Source organism: Megalobrama amblycephala, linkage group LG24 (assembly GCF_018812025.1).
Source record: "Megalobrama amblycephala isolate DHTTF-2021 linkage group LG24, ASM1881202v1, whole genome shotgun sequence".
In the NCBI taxonomy this organism is placed as follows: Eukaryota; Metazoa; Chordata; class Actinopteri; order Cypriniformes; family Xenocyprididae; genus Megalobrama; species Megalobrama amblycephala.
In genome coordinates this window covers 19,266,051-19,290,584 of record NC_063067.1, presented here as the reverse complement: position 1 = coordinate 19,290,584, position 24,534 = coordinate 19,266,051, and the positions used below count along the sequence as shown (strand labels likewise).

The following is a 24,534-nucleotide window of genomic DNA, read 5'->3' as shown; positions in this document are numbered from 1 at the left end:
GAGATATTTTTTACACAAAAAATACCAATAAAAAAAAATTAAACAAAACTAAGATAATAAGTTGTATTTTAGTTTATAGTATATTTTGTTACATGTTATTATATATACACTGTGTTCCAAATTATTATGCAAGTGGCATATCAGTAGGATTTCCATACAATAAACATTCAGATTTTAGTTTTTCTAAGAAAGTGTTTGTTTGTTTATTTATCCATGTCTTTTTAGATAAATGGTATCAATCTCAGACAAAATAATTTTGCCAGGTCTACTTAGGTAAATGGAAACCCTACTTAGGGGTTGTTCCACAGAACAGTTCTCATGCACAGTTCTCTTACCCCAATAGCAAAATATTTTTTATCATAAATCTCACCATTTCAAGATAAAAATATTGCTACTAATGTAGATTAAAAACATTCTTTATATCTTATGAAAAACAAACAGCATTTCTAACATATTAAACTATTGGAAAACCAATTCTTTACATGTAACTTCAACATATTTATTTGAAAAAAATAATTTTGTCAATATTGTGCATGAGTTTTTTTTCCCCCTCACTATTAATACTGTCTTACAAAATATTTATTTGTCATGCTATTACTGTCCCTGCTTTTTCTTTGTGACGCTGATGGAAATTCGAAAAGTCATCGCCTGGAAAGGGGAAAAAGCAATTCACACATAGGCAGTGCCAAGCTCCAGAGAAAATTGCTTCAATTATGACTTGTTGCTACACTCATAAAGAAGTGCAGGGGAGATCAGTCGGCGTGAGCCGTCAGAGGCGGAGTGAGAGTGGATGGAGCAGAGCTCACCATCTGTCTGAAAACTTTGGAATCTTTAGTCCTGGAGAAAGATCTGTCAGGAACCCAGCGCGGAATCAGACCCTCTGAAGAGTTGGCTCTAGCGCGCTGCATCTTAGCCATCATGGCTTTTTCCTCTTTCTGCAAGGGAAATTTGGCACAATAAGAAAGGAAATTAAACCATACTCCAGCAAACTCAGATAAATAGAAACTTTATTGATCCCCAAAGGGAAATTCAGTCTTTTGTATCAGGGCATAACAAAACACAGCCCACCCCCACCAAATATGATGCAATTGAGATTCCCTGCTCAAGAATTTGCAGGGACCAGGGGTTAGCATGACATTAGCAATGAGTTTGTGTGTAAATAGTTGACTAACTTGACAAATGCCCCGAGTAACAATGACGGTTGTACGCCAAAACCCCTTTTTTTTTGTATGTGAATGCTGTTTTATGTGAATATTATGACACGAGTGAAGCACAAAGCTTTGTTTACAAAATAAATAATAGGTTAGCAATTAAATGCTATATCATTACCATGGAAATGTGCCGAATGAGAGAGGAACATGAACACATAAATTTAAACCATTTGTCGGCTTTGTATTCTGTTTTGCGATCCGGTCACTTGATTTTCCACAAATTAAACAATATTACATGAGTCATTCCACTGGACATGAATCTCATGTTTCTTTTTCCCAAATCTTCACTCACATCTCATCCATTTTCGCAGGGGATTGTAAACGTTTCTACCTTTCGTTCACTTTTAATTACTATATTCGCATCCTTTGATAAAGTAAAATGCTGTAGGACAGATACCTTCCACGTAAAATTGTATTTAACATAGTTTGTGCTTGTTAGAATTTTAGAATAGACTTTAGTTTTGTTAATTTAGTTTCGCTTTCTCTGGCAGCGCAACATAAAATGTATGTCTTGGACCTGCAGAAGATAAAATTTGCTCTTCAGACATATACACATATATATATACATACATATACATATATACATATATATATATATATATATATATATATATATGTGTGTACAAACAAAAAACAAAAAAAACAGTCACAGCCCTAAAAAATAATGTCCATATGCCTGTATGTGACTGACCCGTTTCTGACTGCAGCCCAACACAAAAAACGTCTCAATGTTGTTGTTATTCAAGTATGCGTTTCTCTCCCCTCCATGACCTGGTTCCACTTCATAGTCACCATTTAAATACTGCAGTGTGGCTTTGGTGATGTGGATCCGACTGTAAACATTCACAATGTAAGAATTTTAGTACAGTCACTGCTTAACACAAATCTCTACATCCTTTACAGCCAACGTTAAATATGAAACTTCTTAATACTGATCACATTTTTGATAGGTGGTGTTCATTTTTACCCTGCTTGGCCTCCGGCCTCCATCTGGTTGGCCAGTGTGACATCGTTGGACCAGACATCAAACTGCCATTTGCGCAGACCGAGCACCCCACAGTGCACGCGGCCGCTATGTATGCCCACGCGCATGTTCACGTTCACTCCGGTGACTTCTCGCACCAATCTGCACATGTACATTAAATGAAAAATGTCTTGATGAGGAAGAGAGAGATCGATATATGAAATGATGTGAAGAGAAACTTACGATATGGCCTCAATCATGTCCACTCCCATCTCAACACAGCAGTGCGCATGATCTGCTCTCGGCTCCGGAAGTCCAGACACACAGTAATAACAATCCCCCAGGATCTTGATCCGCAGACAGTGGTTTTCCTAAGAATTCAGACATAACAGCACATTTATGCAATTATTATTGCAGAAGTCCTCACTTATAGGATTCTATGATGTTTGGGGGCATTGTGGGTGGCTGCCAGATCTGGATATATGGTTGTAAAAGAGGTTTTTAGTAGCATACCGACTGTTTTTTGAGATTTCTTTGTTTAAATCTATTACTATCAGTTGATATTACACATTTAGTTGTGCATGTTCATTTTTTCTATTTTTAAATTTTGATTACCTTTGCTGTCATCAAACACTCATTTAAAGTTATTCTTTACAAACAGTAATAATTTAATAATGTTGAATTGAGCAAAATCTAAAAAAAAATATCCATTTTTCATACTGTACATTACATGTTGCGATGCCTTAATTCACTACTAGCATTTAAAACAATTGATTTTAGCCTTAAGTTTTTTATTTTAAATTTTTTGAGACAAAATAAATATTATACATTTTATTTAGACAAAATTGCACAAATAGTATAAATTTTAATATTGGCCATTTTATAAGCTATCAACGATAAAATGAAAATAATTACTAGCTTGTCAAAAAAAAAAAAGATTTCTCAATGAGTTTTTATTTAGTCTTTTTTACTTTTTTAACCAGTAAATATATAAAACACTTTAAAAAAAACAAAACATTTATTTACTTGAATAGCAACACTGCATATGATCCTATGACTTATTTTAATATAATGTATCTTTAATACAAATATATTTTGTCTTAATACAGTGTCAAATTCTTTAACAGATTTTTAACTTGTTTATACTTAAAAAAAAAAAAAAAAAAAAAAAAAAAAAAAAAAAAAAGACAAGTATTATTATTTTATGGAGAGTTGCTTCAGGTAAATGTACCTTATTTCAAGTATTTTTAGATTTTTCATTGGAAAATTAGACCAAAAATGTTTTACTATGCACCAGGTAAAAATCGAATGAATTAATGTTGTCCACCTACCCAAGCCAATTTATCAAAGCGAGCAAAAAGCTCATTAAGGGTCATCACCAGCTCCTGGGCTGTGCACTGAGACGCCAAACTGGTGAAGCCCTCAATGTCCGCAAACAGGATACTGTTGAGACGACAGACATAAGACAAAGACAGACAGAGAAATTGAGATCAATAATCACAGAGCACCTTGTCTGGGTCACTGAAGTTGATTTGATGGGCTAACCGAGAAAAAACATTGATTCAGTTCACTTTCTGAATGGAGGGTGGCCACTCTCAATACTTTAGTCTATCCTTCAATTAGAAAAGCAGGACTTGGCTGGTGTCCTTAAAGCCCTCATAGCCATGAGGAGGAGAGACAGTCATCAACTACAATTTGAGACATGACAGAATGGACACACTGTAAGGTCACATTATCGAGCAACAATAGATGGCACTGTTGCCTTCATAAATGACTGATAAAATTCACAACATTTTGGAAACCAAGATTCCTACACGGTCCATGAAATTTTAAATTTTCAAGTTTTCCAAGCACAGACGCTTCAAGCTGGCTAAGGTTATGTGGGACAGCATGTTCATAAGTGCTGAATTCCACACACTCCAAACATGTAACTGCATTACTAAAGTAGTTTGCTGTCATTTCACGCAGCCTTCTGTTAAATGATTGTGTAACTTCTGGTATATCATAAGTTGCTGTATTCCAACTTGACCCTCAGAGAAAATGGGGGGATGAAGGAAAGTCACGTCTCAAGGACTGCCAGTGCACTAATCTGCGTTTAAGCATTCAACATAGCTTCAGCCTTGGGAAAGATAACCTTAAGCGGTATCAGTGTCTAATGTGTCTGTGTTTTATCCAGACTTGTCACCTGCTTTAATCACATGGGTGCTGAGTGTTATAACAGTGTCAGTTCTCATTTGGGAGGTGTGAGGACAACATTGGCAAACATTACATGTGCTGGTCTTGGCATTTGCGTACCTGACGTTGTCATGTTTCTGGATGTAGATCTTGTGGAACATCATATCCTCTTTCTTGGCGTTGATATCTGCCTTCATCTCCATGGCAACGTGTCTTGGCAACACGGAGAGCAGCAGGCGCTCCTGGATCAGGTTTGAGATGACACCAGTAAGCACAAAAACTTTTTTTCCGAACAACAGATTAATATTAACAAACACGTGTGTGTATTTTTTCCCCTGAAATCCCTAATACATATGTATGTATCAAACTTGAAACAGAAGATGTTACCCTTTCCCCATTCCCTGCATTGTTGGGCATTTTTTCAGCATCCCAAGGTGAAAAAGCTTCTGTGGACATGTATTGCACTCAATCTTAACACTCTTGAGCGCCTGTGGGGGATTCTGTAGAGACGAGTTGAGCAACACTCCCCATTAAAGATCAGGGCATTTAAGGAGCTCATCATCCAGGAGTTAAAACAGGACAGATGTGGCAATTTGTCATGAACTTGTACACTCCGTGCCAAGAAGGGTCAGAGCAGTATATTCAAAATTATGGAGGGCATACTATTCAATTCAATTCACATTTATTTGTATAGCGCTTTTCAAGATACATATCGTTTCAAAGCAGCTTTACAGAGAATGCATGTCAACATTACAATTTAAAGAATGCAGTGAGTACTAGAATACTACTAGAGTACTAGAAGTACTAGAATATTATACATTTGTTGAATTAAATCTAGGGTGTACTCATTTCTGCAATCCTTAATTTAAATAAAATTGGCTAATTTACTTATTTTATGACTATTATTGACATTCATTTCTCAGTTATTATGTATATGTTTAATACATTTTAGTTTTGCCATCTTTCCATGAATTGTATTAGTGATCATAAAGAAAATACATCTTTTGTATTTGTTCAGAGGGGGTGTACTCATTGTAGATAGAGAGAGATAGATAGATAAATTTAAAGTCGCATCTTTTCTCACAAGGTTTAACTGTGCTAAGACCTAAAGCACAGCATGCTATCAGTATGCTTCATGCACATTCATGAGGTAAACAAGTGTGGCCGGGTAGGTGTGTTTGTGTACTCAAATGCTTGCCAACCTGCTGCTGGTTCTCTCTCTGAAGGTGTATTCTGGCTTGGATGTATCCTCTGGTCTCCTTGAAGGCCTGTCTCTGAGACACCTCAGCTGGGTAGTGCGTGCAGATGCCAATGAGGTTGGTGCACAGGAAAATCACTGCATTGGCACATAACTGCAGAGAAAAAGAAAGACAAGAGTAATGAAATGGTGATTTTTGGACAAAGAGGAAAAGACTGTTCCTGTTTGAGATTAAAAGCTCACCGCTTTCAACATGGGTCTCACTTTGTTTTAAAGGTCCCGTTCTTCATGATCCCATGTTTCAAACTTTAGTTAGTGTGTAATGTTGTTGTTAGAGTATAAATAAAATCTGTAAAATTTTAAAGCTCAAAAGTTCAATGCCAAGCGAGATTATTTTATTTAACAGAAGTCGCCTACATCGAACGGCCAGTTTGGACTACATCCCTCTACTTCCTTCTTTAATGACGTCACTAAAACAGTTTTTTGACTAACCTCCGCCCACAGGAATACACAAGAGTTGCGTTTGTAGAGTGTGTTTGTCGTCGAAACGCTGTTATTTTCATCCCGCAGTCCAATCACCGGGTCTGATTCCGGCTCAAATTGATAGGGTAAAATTAAAGACATGTTTACAATAACACTGAGCGCCTGCATCTCCACGTTATGGTAAGAGGTGTGACCTTTCCGGGCAAGGTTCGCTAAGCTGCTGTCCAATCACAACACAGGAACCGCTGGCACAATCAGAACTCGTTACGTATTTCTGAAGGAGGGACTTCATAGAACAAGGAAGTCATCAGCCCGTTTTTATGACAGTGGAAACAGCGGTATACAGATAAGTAAATTATGTGAAAAATACTGTTTTTTTACACGCGAAACATGAACACATGTTATATTGCACACTATAAACACAATCAAAGCTTAAAAAAAAACACGAAAAACGGGACCTTTAAAGCAGGGCATTTACCATGCTGATTTTGATGTCACAAAAATGGTAACAACTTAGCTCAATTAATATTAATCTGGTCATTCACCTATTAGACAGCTTACAGCTTGGTTAAAATAAAGCTGCACCTTCATGACGATAACCATCAGTACACCCACACTGTTCACTGTATGATTTATTGATTTCATAAACTAAGACAGACAGACAGACAGATAGATAATATATATGTCTGCACATCTGATTGGGAAAAAAAAACAAAAACCTGAGCATACAAACTCATTCAGCCAATAGTGATTATGAATATTTTCCAGTCTAGAAGGGAAACCAAGAAGGATTGATGTCTTTCTAATCCAACCATGTCTGGCTACATATCATGATCATTTTTTGCCTTACTGAATGGCAAAACGGTAACTCATGTCATGTACTGTCCTAAATGTTCTTACTCACTTTTCTATCCATCCCACCTTTGAAACACATGACCTTTGAGGATCTAGCTACCATTTCCTATGATCATTATAACATTAGTAATGAACACAGAACAGAGACCAGACACAATGTATTGGCCATGAGGTCCAGAGAGCTGGGGTAGAGTATCTCTGACTGTCTTACTGTACTACATCAATCATACTGAATACACAAAATCTCAAGAAAGAAAGAGTCTATATCAAAAAGACATATTGAGCGAATAAAGTTGCTTTCCAATGCTGAAAATAAATGCTTGGAAGTCCATATCTCTGAGGATGTGATTAAAAGTGAATACTGGAGAAAAAAAAATTTTTTGTCCAGAAATAAAAGTCAAAACATTTCACTCCTTGTCCTTCAACTTCAATCAGTTCACAGTGTGTTCAAGGAAAAAATGAAATATTAATTATTTTGAGCCAATCACAGGCTTTACTGAAGCTGCTTTTTATTTTTAATTATTATTCTGAATTTCAGTGTCATTAGCAGTTCATAATAAGCAATTTAAGCAAACAAAAACACAACACAGTTACAGAGCACAAAGAAATGCAATCATAATGTCCAAGAACAGCTGAAGACCAATTAAAGGTCCCATTTTTCGTGGTTTTTTGAAGCTTTGATTGTGTTTATAGTGTGCAATATAACATGTGTTCATGTTTCGCGTGTAAAAAAACACAGTATTTTTCACATAATTTACTTATCTGTATACCGCTGTTTCCACTGTCATAAAAACGGGCTGATGACTTCCTTGTTCTATGAAGTCCCTCCTTCAGAAATACATAACGAATTCTGATTGTGCCAGCGGTTCCTGTGTTGTGATTGGACAGCAGCTTAGCGAACCTTGCCCGGAAAGGTCACGCCTCTTACCATAACGTGGAGATGCAGGCGCTCAGTGTTATTGTAAACATGTCTTTAATTTTACCCTATCAATTTGAGCCGGAATCAGACCCGGTGATTGGACTGCGGGATGAAAATAACAGCGTTTCGACGACATGGCGACAAACACACTCTACAAACGCAACTCTTGTGTATTCCTGTGGGCGGAGGTTAGTCAAAAAACTGTTTTAGTGACGTCATTAAAGAAGGAAGTAGAGGGATGTAGTCCAAACTGGCCGTTCGATGTAGGCGACTTCTGTTAAATAAAATATCTCGCTTGGCATTGAACTTTGAGCTTTAAAATTTTACAGATTTTATTTATACTCTAACAACAACATTACACACTAACTAAAGTTTGAAACATGGGATCACGAAGAACGGGACCTTAAAATATAATACTGGAAGGAGTTAGGCCTACTTTCTGCAGTAATATGAAAAGCATCCAGCAATCAGCTTTGTGTTTCAGGTTTTTTATCTCTATATCAGTAAAAGTATCTGGGGTTTAGATGGTATGCGGCCAAACCTGTGTGTTTAAGAGAACTTAAGATGGTTTGCGGTCTTACAGCAAATGGTTTCTATTGTGCAATAGTTATATGGACAACATTTTAATCAGTTAATCTCATAAAAACATATCCAGGTCGCATGCCACCACAAATCAAAAACTATATTTTGGATTTAAAAGGCCTATTTTAAGACCTTTAAGATTAAGTACATTTCTTCCCCAAATTCCAAGTACTGTAATGCATCAATTTTACTTTTAAGTTGTTTTTTTTAAAGCACAATTTCCATTTTTTAAATTATTTCTATTAACTCAACGGTTATTCTCGTTAGATTTTCATAAGTGTAATAAATAAGGGGGAGATGTTTAATTGTCTTAAAAATACTCCACATATATGTAAACATCTCATCTCATTCTCTCTCATTAACCACTTCAGTCCTATTCGACTCTTGGTGATTCTATGATTTCATTAGCGAGAGACTGTTTATGAATTTTCTTGACAATGTTTTTTTTTCTGGAGTAGGTTGCCAGGTCTTTCCCTAACCCTCACCATTACATGGGTTGGGACTCAAACACACACACATTCACACCTACAGACAATTTAGCGTCTCCAATTCATCTATACTGCATGTTTTGGATTGTGGGGGAAACTGGAACACCCGGAGGAAACCCATGCAGACACAGGGAGAACATGCAAACTCTGCACAAAAAGTACTCCTTGCTCAGCTGGGACTTGAACCGGTTTGTGAGGCAACAGTGCTACCCGCTGAGTCACTGCGCTACCCTCATATACATCCAGAAAATCATTTCAGCTGTAAAGTTGCTGAAATCATACTGTTGAATTCATTTTCTAGGCCCATTAGACCCTTCTTGAGCTAGACCCATTACTTCTGACTATGTGATACTGTCTCCATGTAGACAGTGCTCCACAGATAGGCTATGTTCTGCCTCTTCCTAGTCTCCTTGCATGGATATGTTATCGGGTTTACATAGTCATAACATGAGTTGAAATATTGATTATGACCGTGAACACACAAGGTCAAAAAGTGATTGTCACGCATAAGAGTACAGTTCTACCATCGACAACCAATGCAAACACATCTAGTGAATTTTCCATCAGCCAGAAACAGTTTGCCTGAGAGAATTTGTTAAGGCCAACAAGCATTTTCTACTTTGCCAAAGAGAAACTGTCTTTATTTATCCACTTGACAAGAAATGGCACAGCAGAGCTTCAGAATAATAGCTTCACTCCCTCTTTCAAGTGCCCCTAGAGTGAATGAACAAACATCTTCAGATTTTAGAGTTCAGGAAGAAAAGCCAGACCCATCAGGAATCCATATGCGCAGATGACGTTTATTGGTTTGCGTAATTTTAGCAATAAGGTGGGTTGTGTGGTCCATCTGCACAAGTTTTCCAAAACTAAAAAAGGCAGTTCTATTCAAAGGACTCTAACTAACGCCAACGGTCCAAGACACCGAGCTGATTAGACATGGAAAATGTGAGGATATGGCCGCAGACACAACAGATTGTTAATTATCCAACTGTGGCCAGAAAAAGAATGCAACAAGATGTGCAGAAAGTAATCAACTAGGCGAGTAATCATTCTCCAAATAATTGACTCGCAAAATACTATTTGAGATAACTTGAGTAATACACTAATGCCAAAAACTGATTCATCTTTGTGCTTTTGCTTGCCACTGAATCCCTTACCTAAATTGCACCGTTATAACTGAATACAATGGGGTGGTGCTGTGGATATGTGATGTCGTGTACTTTAAGCTTCCAAGATTAGCAATATTTTGATTCAAATGTGATTCTTGTTAGAGTCATATATCCCACGTGATGATTATCCACTTATGTGTTGGAAAAAAATGTGAAATGCTACAAGAAACTTGGGCAGACAGACTGCATTTTCTCCATAGCAGGGCTTTTTGTTAACAGGTCAAGACTGTCACCATTTCATTTTCTGGAAACGAACATGTGAAATTATAAAAATGAGATGGTCTTTATATAGACAGAGATTGTATGTGCGGATTACTGTAATGGTGGGAGTTTAATTTTCTAATGGGATTCTGTCTCTCTCCGTGAGTAATTATTATTAAATCATATTTTTTTTTTTTTATTAAATGCATATTGTTCTTTAATTTAAAAGAAAAAGATAAAAAGAAAAGGCTATATATAGGCTATATAGCGTACAAAATTTTGAGGTAGGTATGATTTTTGAATGTTTTTGAAAGAAGTCTCTTATACTCAAGGCTTCATTTATTTGATAAAAATACAGTAAAAACAGCAATTTATTCCTTTTTCCAGTATTTTCAGCATCATTACTCCAGTCTTCAGTGTCACATGATCCTTCAGAAATCATTCTAATATGCCGATTTGCTGCTGAAGAAACATTTCTTATTATCAACGTTGAAAACAGTTTGTGAAAAACGTGATACATTTTTTCAGAATTCTTTGATTAATAGAAAGTTCAAAAGATTAGCATTAGAAATAGAAATCTTGTAACATTATAAATGTCTTTACTGTCACTTAAGACCAATTTAAAACATTCTTGCTAAATAAAAGTATTGATTTCTTAAAAAAAAAGAAGAAAAAAAAAGACCAGAGTTCAGTACATGGAAATGACATACAGTGAGTCTCAAACTCCATTGTTTCCTCCTTCTTATATAAATCTCATTTGTTTAAAAGACCGCCGAAGAACAGACGAATCTCAACATAACACCGACTGTTACGTAACAGTCATTAATATGTACGCCCCCAATATTTGCATATGCCAGCCCATGTTCAAGGCATTAGACAAGGGCAGCCAGTATTAACGTCTGGATCTGTGCACAGCTGAATCATCAGACTAGGTAAGCAAGCAAGGACAACAGCGAAAAATGGCAGATGGAGCAATAATAACTGACATGATCCATGATATCATGATATTTTTAGTGATATTTGTAAATTGTCTTTCTAAATGTTTCATTAGCATGTTGCTGTTAAATGTGGTTAAAGTTACTGTATTCACAGAGACAAGACTGTCGTTATTTTCACTTTTAAACACTTGCAGTCTGTATAATTCATAAACACAACTTCATTCTTTATAAATCTCTCCAAACATTGTGTAATGTTAGCTTTAGCCACAGAGCACAGCCTCAAACTCATTCAGAATCAAATGTAAACATCCAAATAAATACCATACTTAAGCGATTAGACATGCTGCAAGACAAACACTTTGTTAAGATCCATTTTGAGGGTTATATTAGCTGTGTGAACTTTATGCTGTTTAAAGCTGCTGTCCGCGATTTTTGGCCCTCTAGCGGTTAATAAACAGAACTGCACACGTCTTGTGGAGGAACATTCTAGCCGGAGTTACTTTTCTCCGTGTATGTCTATGGCGAGTCACGCAGTTACTGTGATACTCTGCGGCGAGTCCTACCAGTCTGGTCTGAAATAGTCCGAATATAAACGCTTATTAAGTGTACCATAATGATTCAGGATAAGACAAAAACACGGTTTGGAAAATGGATTCATGTTGTATATTCTCATGATATAATTTTTGTAAATTTTTAACACAAAAAAAAGTTGCGGACTGCAGCTTTAAGGCCGTCGCAAGCTCGGGGGTGGGGAGCACGAGAATTTAAAGGGGCCGCGCACTGAATCGGCGCATATTTAATGAAGCCTCAAAATAGGCAGTTAAAAAAATGAATTAAAAAAATCTATGGGGTATTTTGAGTAGAGATGTTCTGATACCCCTTTTCCATTCCCGATACCGATTCCGATACCTGAGCTCAGGGTATCGGCCGATACCGAGTACCGATCCGATACCTGGGTGTGTATCTGTATTATATACTACTAGCCCTGTATGAATTGATAGAATTATTTATGGTGTGCTTCAGACTTATCCCTTAATAAAACAAGAACAAAAACATACAGTGAACTAGAGTATTTTTATTATCTGACATACATTTGTCAGTTATATTATTTATTTATTTTAAGTGAAAAAGAACTTCAAATGCAGCCACAAATCTAACACTGTAAACTGAAAAAGGTATATTAGTTTTACAATATAACTATAAAAACAGTGCAACAAATAAATCTAGGAATATAATTATATAAGAAAATAATCTCTTTAAAACTTGAAGTCCAGAAACAATTTTGTTAAATAAAAATCTCACGTTTTCGACGACTGGCAGCAGCTGGTCATCCAGAACAATAAACCCGACAATTTTGACGGTTATCTTTATTTGTCTTTTGAAAACTTTTCTCTTTGTTTGAATGAAGCTGGCACGCCTCATCCTTCTCCATCTCAGCGCGTCAAACGCCCGAATCGCTCAATTCGCACCGCGTCATTCACGCGAATCGCGCCGCAGGGAGTCAATTCGCGTCTTTGCATTGACTTAACATGTAAATCACTCGCGCTTATCGCTTCATTCGCGTCTGGTGTGAACGCAGCATTAGCCTTTATGTAACCATCGTGTTGCGCGGGGTGACGCGTCTTTAAATGCTTTATTAAGTTATTTGTGTTAAAGTTGCCAATACTTGTGCCACTCGAAATTGCAGCATTGCATATGAGACATGTCGCCGTTTTACTGGTCTGAAATACTGCCAAACAGCAGACATACTGCTAGCGCGTTTTCACTTCTCCGCTGCTCTAAACAGTGGTTGCTTGTGGCAACACAGCACAACTTCCTGTGTTTGCATTCTGAGCCGCGAGGAAGTAATTGATTTCCGATTTGCTGCGTTAAGCAAAGATAGCGGGCACAACTAGGTATTGTTTAAGAAAATGGTATCGGATCGGTACGTGAGTTTAAATACTCGCCGATACCGATGCCAGAATTTTTTGTGGTATCGGTGGTATTTCCGATACTAGTATCGGAATCGGAACAACCCTAATTTTGAGCTGAAACTTCAGACACATTCAGGGGACACCTTAGACTTATATTACATCTTTTGAAAACGCGTTCTACGGCACCTTTAAGTAGTTGTGTAATCAGTTACTTGTTTCTGATGAGTTAAAGTTCTCTAATACAAAATTAGAAAATGCCAATCCATAAAATGTGCCAGTTTACCATAAATGTCATGGTTGCATTCGATCAGAAGCACTATCAAAAGTTAGCATTAGTCTGCTAATGTTTTTGTACTGATACATGACAACAAGCCCACCTGCTTCATTCCTGTGATCTCCAAAATACAGCAGCCCCCCTCAGTTCATCTGTATCACACTGACTGAGAGAAGATCATATCAGTGAAATTTAAAAAAGCGGCTGACATTTGAGCTGACAGATCTGACAGAAGAAATGTCACATGCTTTTACCTCACGGCAAAACTGATTAAATGAAACTGTCAGATCATTCACTGAGCATGTGTGTGTGTGTGCGTGTATGTGTAAGACAATGAGCCACACAGCGAGCAGTCAGTCTCTCAGTGTTAGGGGACTATGTGTTTAGAAATGTCAGAGAATAAAGACACTGCTGTTTTATTTAATCACCATATTAAAGCGGACCTGAACTGACACAGATTGAACCTTTGATGCCAAAGTGGTAAACTAGAAAGTAGGGACATCGAGCCAAACTATGCCTTTCCAAATCCTTAGTATTCATTATATGTGAAACTGTTTCTTACTCTCATGTGAGGACTTTTCTGCTTGGGAGTAAGAATTTGTATACAGTATACACCATTTCTGCATCCAAAACATACCTTTCAAAATGTTGCTGACACATGATTGTATGGAGAAGGGCTGATGTGGGAAGAGTGACACTTAGTGCCTTCCACTTTAACAGGGTCTCTTCCTTCCAAAGAGTCTAAACATTGGCTTATAAGGTGGTACACTGAAGCTTCTTCTGCTTGTAACAGAATTTAGCAGTGCCACAAAGGTAGCCAACATGAAGGAGATACAGAAAACACTGAGAAACAGAAAGAAATCTAGACTAACAAAAGAATTATTTGCAAACTGTGCTCTTCCCATCTCCTCTGAAAGATGCACACAATATATCACAGACTATGAATATGAAGTCATTACATGTTTCATGACTATGATATAATGATGGTGTTCAAGATTTAAATGTGCTGTGGAGTCACATGACTCAAGACTAGAGCAGAAATCCATCCAGATGTTGTTGCTGTCTTGGCAACCACAAGTTGAAAACATCAAGTTATAGGGAGTGGTGTCACTTCCAGACCATTAACTTTGTCAAACATGACTTGTGCTTGGGTGGATTTACTCTCAGTTCACTTTGTCACTTTCTTGGAACAAAGAAAGTAATGAAGAAAGACAGAGAAGGGAAAAATATTATTTAAATAAGCTTTATTAAATTGTAAACAAAATTTCTGTTTGAAGGAAATAAGGCAGGCACAAAGAAAAAAGGAAAGGAAAGGAAGGGAGGAACAAATAAACAAAGGAAGGAAAGAAAGGAGAAAAGGAAAGGAAAGGAAAGGGAGAAATGAATGGAAATTGGAATAAAGAAAGGCATGAAGGAAAAGAACAAAATAATGGAAGAAAAGAAAAGAAAAGAGAATGGAAGGCATGAAGGAAAAGAACAAAATAATGGAAGAAAAAGAAATGGAAGAAAGAAAGAAAGAAACAGGACAGGACAGGAATACAGGACAGGACAGGAATACAGGACAGGACAGGACAGGACAGGACAGGACAGGACAGGACAGGACAGGAAAGGAAAGGAAAGGAAAGGAAAGGAAAGGAAAGGAAAGGAAAGGAAAGGAAAGGAAAGGAAAGAGAGAAATGAATGCAAATTGGAATAAAGAAAGGCATGAAGGAAAAGAACAAAATAATGGAAGAAAAGAAAAGAAAAGAAAAGAAAAGAAAAAAAGAATGGAAGACAAAAGGGAAAGAAAGAAAGAAAGAAAGAAAGAAAGAAAGAAAGAAAGAAAGAAAAGGAATGAAGGGAATACAGGAAAGGAAAGGAAAGGAAAGGAAAGGAAAGGAAAGGAAAGGAAAGGAAGGGAAGACAGGACAGGAAAGGAAAGGAAAGGAAAGGAAAGGACAGGAAAGGAAAGGAAAGGAAAGGAAAGGAAAGGAAAGGAAAGGAAAGGAAAGGAAAGGAAAGGAAAGGAAAGGAAGACAGGACAGGACAGGACAGGACAGGACAGGAAAGGAAAGGAAAGGAAAGGAAAGGAAAGGAAAGGAAAGGAAAGGAAAGGAAAGGAAAGGAAAGGAAAGGACAGGACAGGACAGGACAGGACAGGACAGGACAGGAAAGGAAAGGAAAGGAAAGGAAAGGAAAGGAAAGGAAAGGAAAGGAAAGGAAAGGAAAGGAAAGGAAAGGAAAGGACAGGACAGGACAGGAAAGGAAAGGAAAGGAAAGGAAAGGAAAGGAAAGGAAAGGAAAGGAAAGGAAAGGAAAGGAAAGGAAAGGAAAGGAAAGGAAAGGAAAGGAAAGGAAAGGAAAGGAAAGGAAAGGAAAGGAAAAAAGGAAAGGAAAGGAAAGGAAAGGAAAGGAAAGGAAAGGAAAGGAAAGGAAAGGAAAGGAAAGGAAAGGAAAGGAAAGGAAAGGAAAGGAAGACAAGACAGGACAGGACAGGACAGGACAGGACAGGACAGGACAGGACAGGACAGGAAAGGAAAGGAAAGGAAAGGAAAGGAAAGGAAAGGAAAGGAAAGGACAGGACAGGACAGGACAGGACAGGACAGGACAGGACAGGAAAGGAAAGGAAAGGAAAGGAGACTGTTACTTGGGCCTTTTTGGCACTGAGCTAAGTCACAGCTTGGGCCAAACAAAAATTGGACAGTTGAGCAGTGAATCCATTCAATGAACTTTGAGAAAAATGGTACCAAACACAATGGGCTCAGCAGATCTGGATCAAGGCCATGCAATAGATAAAGGAAGAATACTGATGCATTTATGTTTTAAAATCATGTGGCATATCTCCCAGAGACAAAGGGAGATTTTCAAAACAAAGCTTGACGCTAATAGCACTCTTCATCAACCATCTTCCTTATTAGGCTAATTTGGAAAACAATCATTGGGAGATTTCAATATTTTCCCCAGATTTCAATGGAACCCCATTACAGCATCTCAGTCCTGGCACAATATCACAGACCATCCCTAGGGAAGATCATGCAATCTAGACGTTTGCTGCTGTGAGCGCCCTAAAAACCCCTCAAGCTACTAGGACCACTCAACGCTCTAACAGCCCCTCACTCTCGCAGAGATAGAAACACTGATTGCCAGCACTTGACCTGCTACTACGCCATGTCAGCACATCCCTCGCTAAGGCCTGTTTCACACTAGATGCACAGCTTCCGCTTTGCCTGCGTGTCCAACGTGAAACGGGTGTAACACTGGAATGTTGCATAGAAGTTTCATAGTTGTTGCATGGGAGGTGGCTGATTTATGTTTGTATATCATCTTACTCTCCATCTCCTGCTTTATTCTGAACAGTCTTATACTTTATGGCTCTATGGCACAAAACATACAATGTGACAAGAGTACTCATTAAAAACAGAAAACACTAAAAACTGTGAATTTAGGCATAACATTATAATTATAACAGCATGAAAAATGGATATTTATTTTGAGATTTGCTAAAGATACATTGAACAGTGTTATTAAATTATGTGAATACCACATTCAGATTTTAGCCATTATTCACTGACATTATTGTTTGACTGCTTTGGTCACCATTGACTTTCATTGTATGAGAGATGCTTGGACACAGCTGCTATCATTACCATAAGGATTAACTCTTTCTCTGTCAATCCTGATCTCAGAAGCCATTGCACAAAGCAAACAAACAAGATCAGAGGGAATTAGAGCAGGAGGAGTGGTGGAGAACGAGTGAGGATGAAAAAAAGAGGAGGCAGAACATCTAAATGAATAGATAAGTAGGCAAAACAGTCAGTTTCTGGGAAGTCGCTTTTGAGCGAAAGCTCTGGTTTCACTGTGCTGTTACATAAGAAAGCCAAAGCCCTGCTCGCACTGGAACTCGGCCCAGAAACGTAATATTATATACACACGTATAAGCGCAGCACATTATGCTCGGATTTAGTTAAAGGTCCACGGAGGACTATATCGACAATTTAATCATGATGTTTATTTGAAGGGAATGTCGGATGCAGCTGAAGTGTTTGCAGCATGAGTGAGAAAGCTTTTAAGTTTTAAGGGCGGTCTGTGAACTGCCTTACCAAGAAAATTCTTGGAAGGACAAACTCATAAAAACATATTTGACTCTAATGAACCTGTCATAACTTCTGAGTTCTCATCCCTACATCACTGAATGCATTAAAAAGCAGGCATATGAAACACAACTTTACCACAGAGCATTTTATGCTATGTTTTATGGCAAAGAAATGGTAGTTTATGAGGATTTAAAGTCACTCATAAACATGAGGGAAAAAAACAAGTGCAATGAGATTAAGGTCAAAGTTTCTTTCTCCATTTAAAACAAAATGTATTCAGGAATACGAAGCCCGCTATGCGGGTCATGCAGAATCAAAGTAATTTCCTCTATGTTCTAATATAGGATGTTTATTTCTTTATCATTCATAACAGTTTGAGGCCCTGGGCCCCTGATAAATTACAATGTCAGCCTGAAGAAAGAAGCAAATTTACAAATAGGCCACAGAGTCAGTCATCTGATTCTAGACTATGAAAGAAGCCCTCAGCAGGGCAAAAGATGCAGTCGCCTTTTATAGCGCAATAATTATCTCATCAAAACAAACAGCTGTGAATTAGACATATTCAGCAATAGTATAATAGGCTTGATGCCTTTGGGCTCAGGACATATGACAGCTGTATACAAATGATCCCAAACAGAAAGCCAAGGGAAAACAAACCGAGGATCCAAACAAACTAACAAATTAGCACTGACCTAAAAAGCTTCAGTGTGTGAGACTGAAAACTGAGTTTTTACCCATCTGTTCTAATGGTTAAAGGGATTGTTTTAACCAAAAATTAAAATAGATGCCTGCTTTCAAATGCTCCCGTGTCTATCTGTGTATGCGCTCAGTGAAGAGCGTCATTGATGACTATTTACAACGAGTGAACACAATGGCCAATCAGAGATGTTTATGAATCCGCTCAACTCTCAAAGCGTCACATTTTTAAAAGTTTAGCTCCAACCTCAATTAAACACACAGCTAATCAAGGTTTTTAGGCCTACAGGAAATTTCCAAGCAGGTGTATTGTGGTAAGTAGGAACTAAACCCTGCAGGACAATCTCCCTCGTGGACTGAGTTTGGACACCCCTGAGCTAGTGCAATATAACAAACAGCTCATAGTGACCTGGGGTTGTCGAACATCACAAAAAGCAACAGAAAATTAGCAGTGCACCTTATAATGTTATAACGTAACACCTAAACTTATTTGTAGTAGTCAAAATGATCGATTTTTGGCGTTTTAAAATAGTATACAAGTGTAATATTGGGCATAACATGAAAACAAATTGTTGGTTACACTATACAGTTCAAATGTTTGGAGTTGTACATTTAAAAAAAACAAAACAAAAAACAAAAGTGACAGTAAAGTGACAGTTCTGTTCCACAAAAAAAAAAAAAAATCAATTTCAAATAAATGCTGTTCTTTTGAACTTTCTATATAAAAAATCCTGAAATAATGAATCACAATTTCCAAAAAATATTAAGCAGCTGCTGCATCGGTTTCAATGTTGATAATAATAAGAAACGATGATTTCTTATGATGATCACGTGACATCGAATGGCTGATGAAAATTCAGCTTCGCCAGCACAGATATTAATTATGTTTTAAAGGGATAGTTCACCCAAAAATGAAAATTTGATGTTTATCTGCTTACCCCCAGCGCATCCAAGATGTAGGTGACTTTGTTTCTTCAGTAGAACACAAATGATGATTTTTAACTGCAACCGTTGCCGTCTGTCAGTCAAATAATGGGAGTGAATGGGAACTCGAACAATAAGAGTCGAAAAAAACTTGCTTAGACAAATCCAAATTAAACCCTGCAGCTCATGATGACACATTGATACGATTGGTTTGTGCGAGAAACCGAACAGACGCACTCTGACAACGGCAGTGATGTCTCGTGCTTATATTTCAATGAGTGCCAGACATCACTTCCGCTGTAAGAGCGCGATCAGACCTCACTAAGCGAGTGCTGAACGCAGTTGGACATAGTGGTGTTTTAGAGGTAAAAAATGATATAAATACTGTTCGTTTTGTCACACAAACCCATCGTTTCGTGTCTTAGGACATCAATGTGTCGTCACGAGCCGCAGGGTTTAATTTGGATTGTTCGAGTTCCCATTCACTCGCATTATTTGACTGACAGACCGCAACGGTTGGAGTTAAAAATCATCATTTGTGTTCTACTGAAGAAACAAAGTCACCTACATTTTGGATGTGCTAGGGGTAAGCAGATAAACATCAAATTTTCATTTTTGGGTGAACTATCCCTTTAAATGGAACGGTAGTGTATATCAGGCAGATTTTTAATACAAGATCAGTTCATCCAAAATTCAGTTATATGAATCAACTATAATATTCAAGGTATTGCGTGGCTTCAGAAGTCTGTAGTTACTGTCACAAAAGAAGACTGTCACATAAAAAAAGCATACGAGTTTGCAAAAACATAAGAATGAGTAAATAATTTTAATTAATTTATTTCACTTTGGGTTAACAGATAGTTCATAACATAAACATAAGTGAAAAAGAGATAAAAGTTGCCCGTCGATGTTACTGAAGTCCATAAAATAAATGTGTTCCTCATTTCTATTCTGAGCCCTGTGCTAATGTGCTCCAGGACTACACTGAGCCTGTCTGTCACAAGCACACAAGGTCAGACAAGCACAGTGACACACGTGACAGGCACGTGACAAACGCCTCCTCCTTCTCCTCCCCGGCATGGACATTATGTATTGTTTACATAAATACACAGAGAAACTGGTTTAAGAGAAAGTTCTCACAGGGAACCGCTATGTTCCTAAGAGACTTCAAAGCACCATGTCAGGAATTTTTTATCATTATGATGAACTTGGAAAGGGCAAAAATGGTACTGGGTAGTGCTTGACAAATTCACGTTGAACAGCAAACACAGCATTCCTTCACACAAATACTCGATTAATCCCAAATAAAAAAATGGCATGAAACTGAAGGCGTCCTAATCTAAGGATTATACTGTAGACATTGAGCTCTCAGCAGTCCAAGTCACAGAATTTAAGGGAAATGCCGAGGCAAATCAAGCAATTTTCTACAAGCTATGAGCCAAATGAAATGCCATACTGCTCTGAAATCTACTTAAACCTTTCAGAGTTCTCAATTCTCCAAAGCACACAGGTCACCACAATGGCCTGAATCCAAAAAAAGATGGCCTGAAATCCCACAAAACATCAGTTGGTCCCTGTGCAACGAAACATACACTGAAAGAGGTACAAAGGTGGAATACATAGAGGAGACGGAGAACAGTGGAAATCAATAGTTTCCTCAGACGAAAAAGACAAGAATGAGACAATGCTTTAAAAACACATCAATACCTGTATAATCTGATGATTAGATTTAGATATGTCAAAGGAATGTAAAATATCAGCCTCCATTACCAAAATATAACAGCATTTACTTAATCTAAAGTCATTTGAAACCTAGTAGGCTGCTCTTTTCCATAAAATTACAATTCAAAAATGACAGAAAAGCACCATAAAAGTAGTCCATACGACTTGTGCACTATTTTACAATCCATATGATAGCTTTGGATGAGAAAAAGACTGAGATTTATGTCGTTATGAACTACTTTTATGTTTTGTAGTTTTATCCTTTTGTATACTTCTGGCCTAAAGTGAGCAGACATACAAAACTCAATGACCTTTGCTGTAGAGCAAACAGAGTTTTAATTAAATGTTTTTTGTGGGTAAGCTTTGGTGAAATGTTATGAATGACCATAATATTCTAGAGAAATAAACAAGGGGGAAAAGCACTACAGCCTGTATGCCATGATAATTAACATTTACTACCATTATTGTAATCCTAATACATTACGTTTGGAGAAAGCCCTGGTCATTAGAAACCATAGAGAGTCTGCCATCACAGGCCTTGGTGTGATCTGTGTTTGAAATGTTATTATTAGACACACTATTATTACCATCTTTATCACCACACTCATATCGAGTACAACAATACTTATCATTAAATCCTAATTTATGACACCTCCTGTGCTGATTAGTCAGGCACGGTGGTCCACCGCTCAGGGCAGAGCAAGCGCTAATCTTGAGGTTGACCTAAGGTCAGCCAGAAGTTTTGATTGATCGCTCAGCAGGCAAAACAGCTGTTGGCACTACAATTTTGAGACACGTGTTTGCACTTTATGGCAATGCAATTTCTAAAACAAAGTTTGATTTGAAAAGATTGGAGATGAGAATTGTATAGAATGATCCTGGTACTGATTCAGATTCCACTTAGCGATTCCATTTTATTACAGTGATAGTTCACCCAAAAATGAAAGTTCTATCATTATTTACTCATGTGGTTCTAAACCTATATGACTTTCTTTCTTCTTTGGAAGATGTTTTAAAGGGGACCCATTATGCCCCCTTTTACAAGATGTAAAATAAGTCTCTGATACAAACAGTTACTGATCTATCCTTGAGTAACATTTTTAGCACAACCTCTGTTTTGTATTGTCCCTTTGTATTGACATTCTTCACAAAGCAGTCCGGTGTGAAATGATTCATGCCGACATAAACGAATTTCAGTAGAGTTGAAGGGAGCATTTTCTTCGAAAACAAAATGAATCCACCTCGTCTTCAGTGGCTCAGATTTAGGGAGTAAATGGAGAGAGCTATGTGGATTAATCCATCCAGCTACAGAACATTCTCATCAGTGCAGCAATGGTGAACTGTACAACTTGCTGTGAACTATGTTAAAACGCCAGTGTCTGTCAACATTCGTGGGCGGGGCCTGTGGCTTTTGTGACGTCACACTGCCAGGGATATGGAAACGGCTTGTTCTGAGACACTGCTTATGATTTATGGGGATTTAAAAAAAAAGAAGTGGTTGGATTTTTATCATTATAGGGTGGTTGTGTACACACACTGCCAACACACATTCATGTCCTAACTCCATGCAAAAGTGAATTTTTCATAATGGGTCCCCTTTAAAGAATGCTGCAACTGTTTTTGTCCATACAACTAATGTTCAAATAACATTGGACCTCATTGACTTTCATTTTCATTATATATATATATATATATATATATATATATATATATATATATATATATATATATATATATATATATATATATATATATATATATATATATATATATATATATATATATAAAATATAAACTGAAAAATCAAAAAATCTTTTGTGTTCCACAGCAGAAAGAAAGTTATACAGATTTGGAATTACATGAGGGTGAATAAATGACAATTTTTTTTTCTTATTTATCCATTTCATTTCAAAACATTATACATTACACAAATTATACAGCTAAATAATTCTATTGTCATAGGGGCAAAAATACATTTAAAATAAAAATGATGCAAAATATAATTTAATGGCCAACACGAAATTATGGTCAGCAACGTTTCTTAATTTATATGTAAATGTGGCAAAATTTAAAGTGCTTAGAATAAAGCTTCTTTTGAAAATACCTTCAAAAATAATTCAAAAACATTTCTTTAAAATGAGGCAGGTTCTGAACAAAAACATACAATTATTATAACAAACAGAGTACCAACAACTAGTGATCATTCAGAACTCTACAAATACTGCCATCTGATTAGTGGCACATGAAAACACATGCCTATAAACCAGCATGGCATCACCACTGAGCTCACAGGAATATCTACATGCCCTCATTCTTCATAAACAAATGCATTGTTCATAAGAATTTGATGTACAATTAAAACGCATGGCACTCATATACTCAAGTGCAGTTATCCGTTTCTCGGCTGCAGTGGAATGACCATCAGCGCATCTCTAACGCATCTCAAATCAACTCATCATTGTACAAACAGGTTTTTCCCCCTGAGCTAGCTACCGTATATGCTACGAGCATCTGGCTAAAATGTCACTCTTTGCTGTTCACATAATATCAGGTATACTAACTAATGTTGATTTCTGCTTCCATGAACGTTTAGAACAATTCCAGAGAGTATAAAGTCTCTGTTTATTCTAATTTCTCTGGAATTTCGCTTGAATCCATTTTCAGGAATCAAAGTCTATATATACAGTGTGTTCGGCTATGCAGCAGTTAATTTAGCTACTATACACAAGCGTGTAACCAGGTCTCAGGCTAAAAATAACATGTTCAGCTTGGTGTCTCTGAAAAAGGTGTTACATTTATGTCTTTAATTTGCTGGTCTCTTCATGAGCCTAGTTTAACCCCACGGGACAATGTTGGAACAAAAGCCACAGAACAGGTGCTCTCATAGTCTGGACTCAGTGCCAGTGAAATCACAGAGTCTGCAGCCTCTCCATATGACAAACAAAAACATGCGTGACAATAAGCAGTCAGGTGACTATACATTTTTTTCAACTGAATGAAAGGCTTTGCCTTATATTTTTATCTATACACAGCTGCAAGTTGACAGTTGTCCATAAAGGCCCACTCACACCAAAGATGATAACTATAATGATAACGATAAGATATAGTTCTGAAAATTGTTCTAAATATAGAAGAATAGCAGAGTCCACACCACAGCTATAACATTAATTGCACAGAGAAACAATATAGTTGGAATCACTTTCAGAATATTTTCCAGCTGATGAACGATAAAAACAAAAAAACAAACAAACAAACATTGAAAACCAATTAGAATCATTGATTTTGCTTTAAAGAGCTTGAGCATTTAAAGTGGCAGACGACAAAACAAAAAGTTGTTATAGAGAAAGAGTAGGTGAAATTTGAATAAAAAAAAATTACAAAGACAAATTCTTAAATTTGGAACAATGTTGAATGTTGAATGAAATGTTCAGTTATAAGTTGTAAAATATACAGGCATCCTGTAAGACTTGGAAACATTATTATAACCACAGCTGCCAGTTTTTTACTGTAAATTTAACAGGATTCTTTTTACAGTGGCACAAGAACTAAGGTGAAAAGTGATTAAAATCTTATATTACATAATCCTGGTCTTACAGTGCACTGTAAAAAGTCATTCTGTGGGTTTGTAGATTTCATTGTTAAGAATTTATCTATTCTTATTGAGTAATTGCAAACAGAGAGAATATTGAATGAATCCAACATGATGGAAATTAGTTGTTTTCAATCGACAAGCATTTCCGATTACAACG

General features: G+C 37.0%; 1 protein-coding gene across 6 annotated transcripts in view; it reads right to left on the bottom strand.

Moving 5' to 3' along the window:
* The window catches only part of adcy6b (adenylate cyclase 6b), a 103,139-nt gene that overhangs the window by 15,692 nt on the left and 62,913 nt on the right, over nucleotides 1-24,534 (bottom strand). For all 6 annotated transcript variants that reach the window (XM_048179210.1, XM_048179207.1, XM_048179209.1 and 3 more), the window contains 7 exons: nucleotides 5,553-5,702; nucleotides 4,471-4,592; nucleotides 3,507-3,618; nucleotides 2,419-2,546; nucleotides 2,179-2,337; nucleotides 1,903-2,044; nucleotides 807-935 (listed from right to left, as the gene is read on the bottom strand). In XM_048179210.1, coding sequence (XP_048035167.1) covers nucleotides 807-935; nucleotides 1,903-2,044; nucleotides 2,179-2,337; nucleotides 2,419-2,546; nucleotides 3,507-3,618; nucleotides 4,471-4,592; nucleotides 5,553-5,702 — 942 coding nt within the window. The remainder of the gene's footprint in view (nucleotides 1-806; nucleotides 936-1,902; nucleotides 2,045-2,178; nucleotides 2,338-2,418; nucleotides 2,547-3,506; nucleotides 3,619-4,470; nucleotides 4,593-5,552; nucleotides 5,703-24,534) is intronic.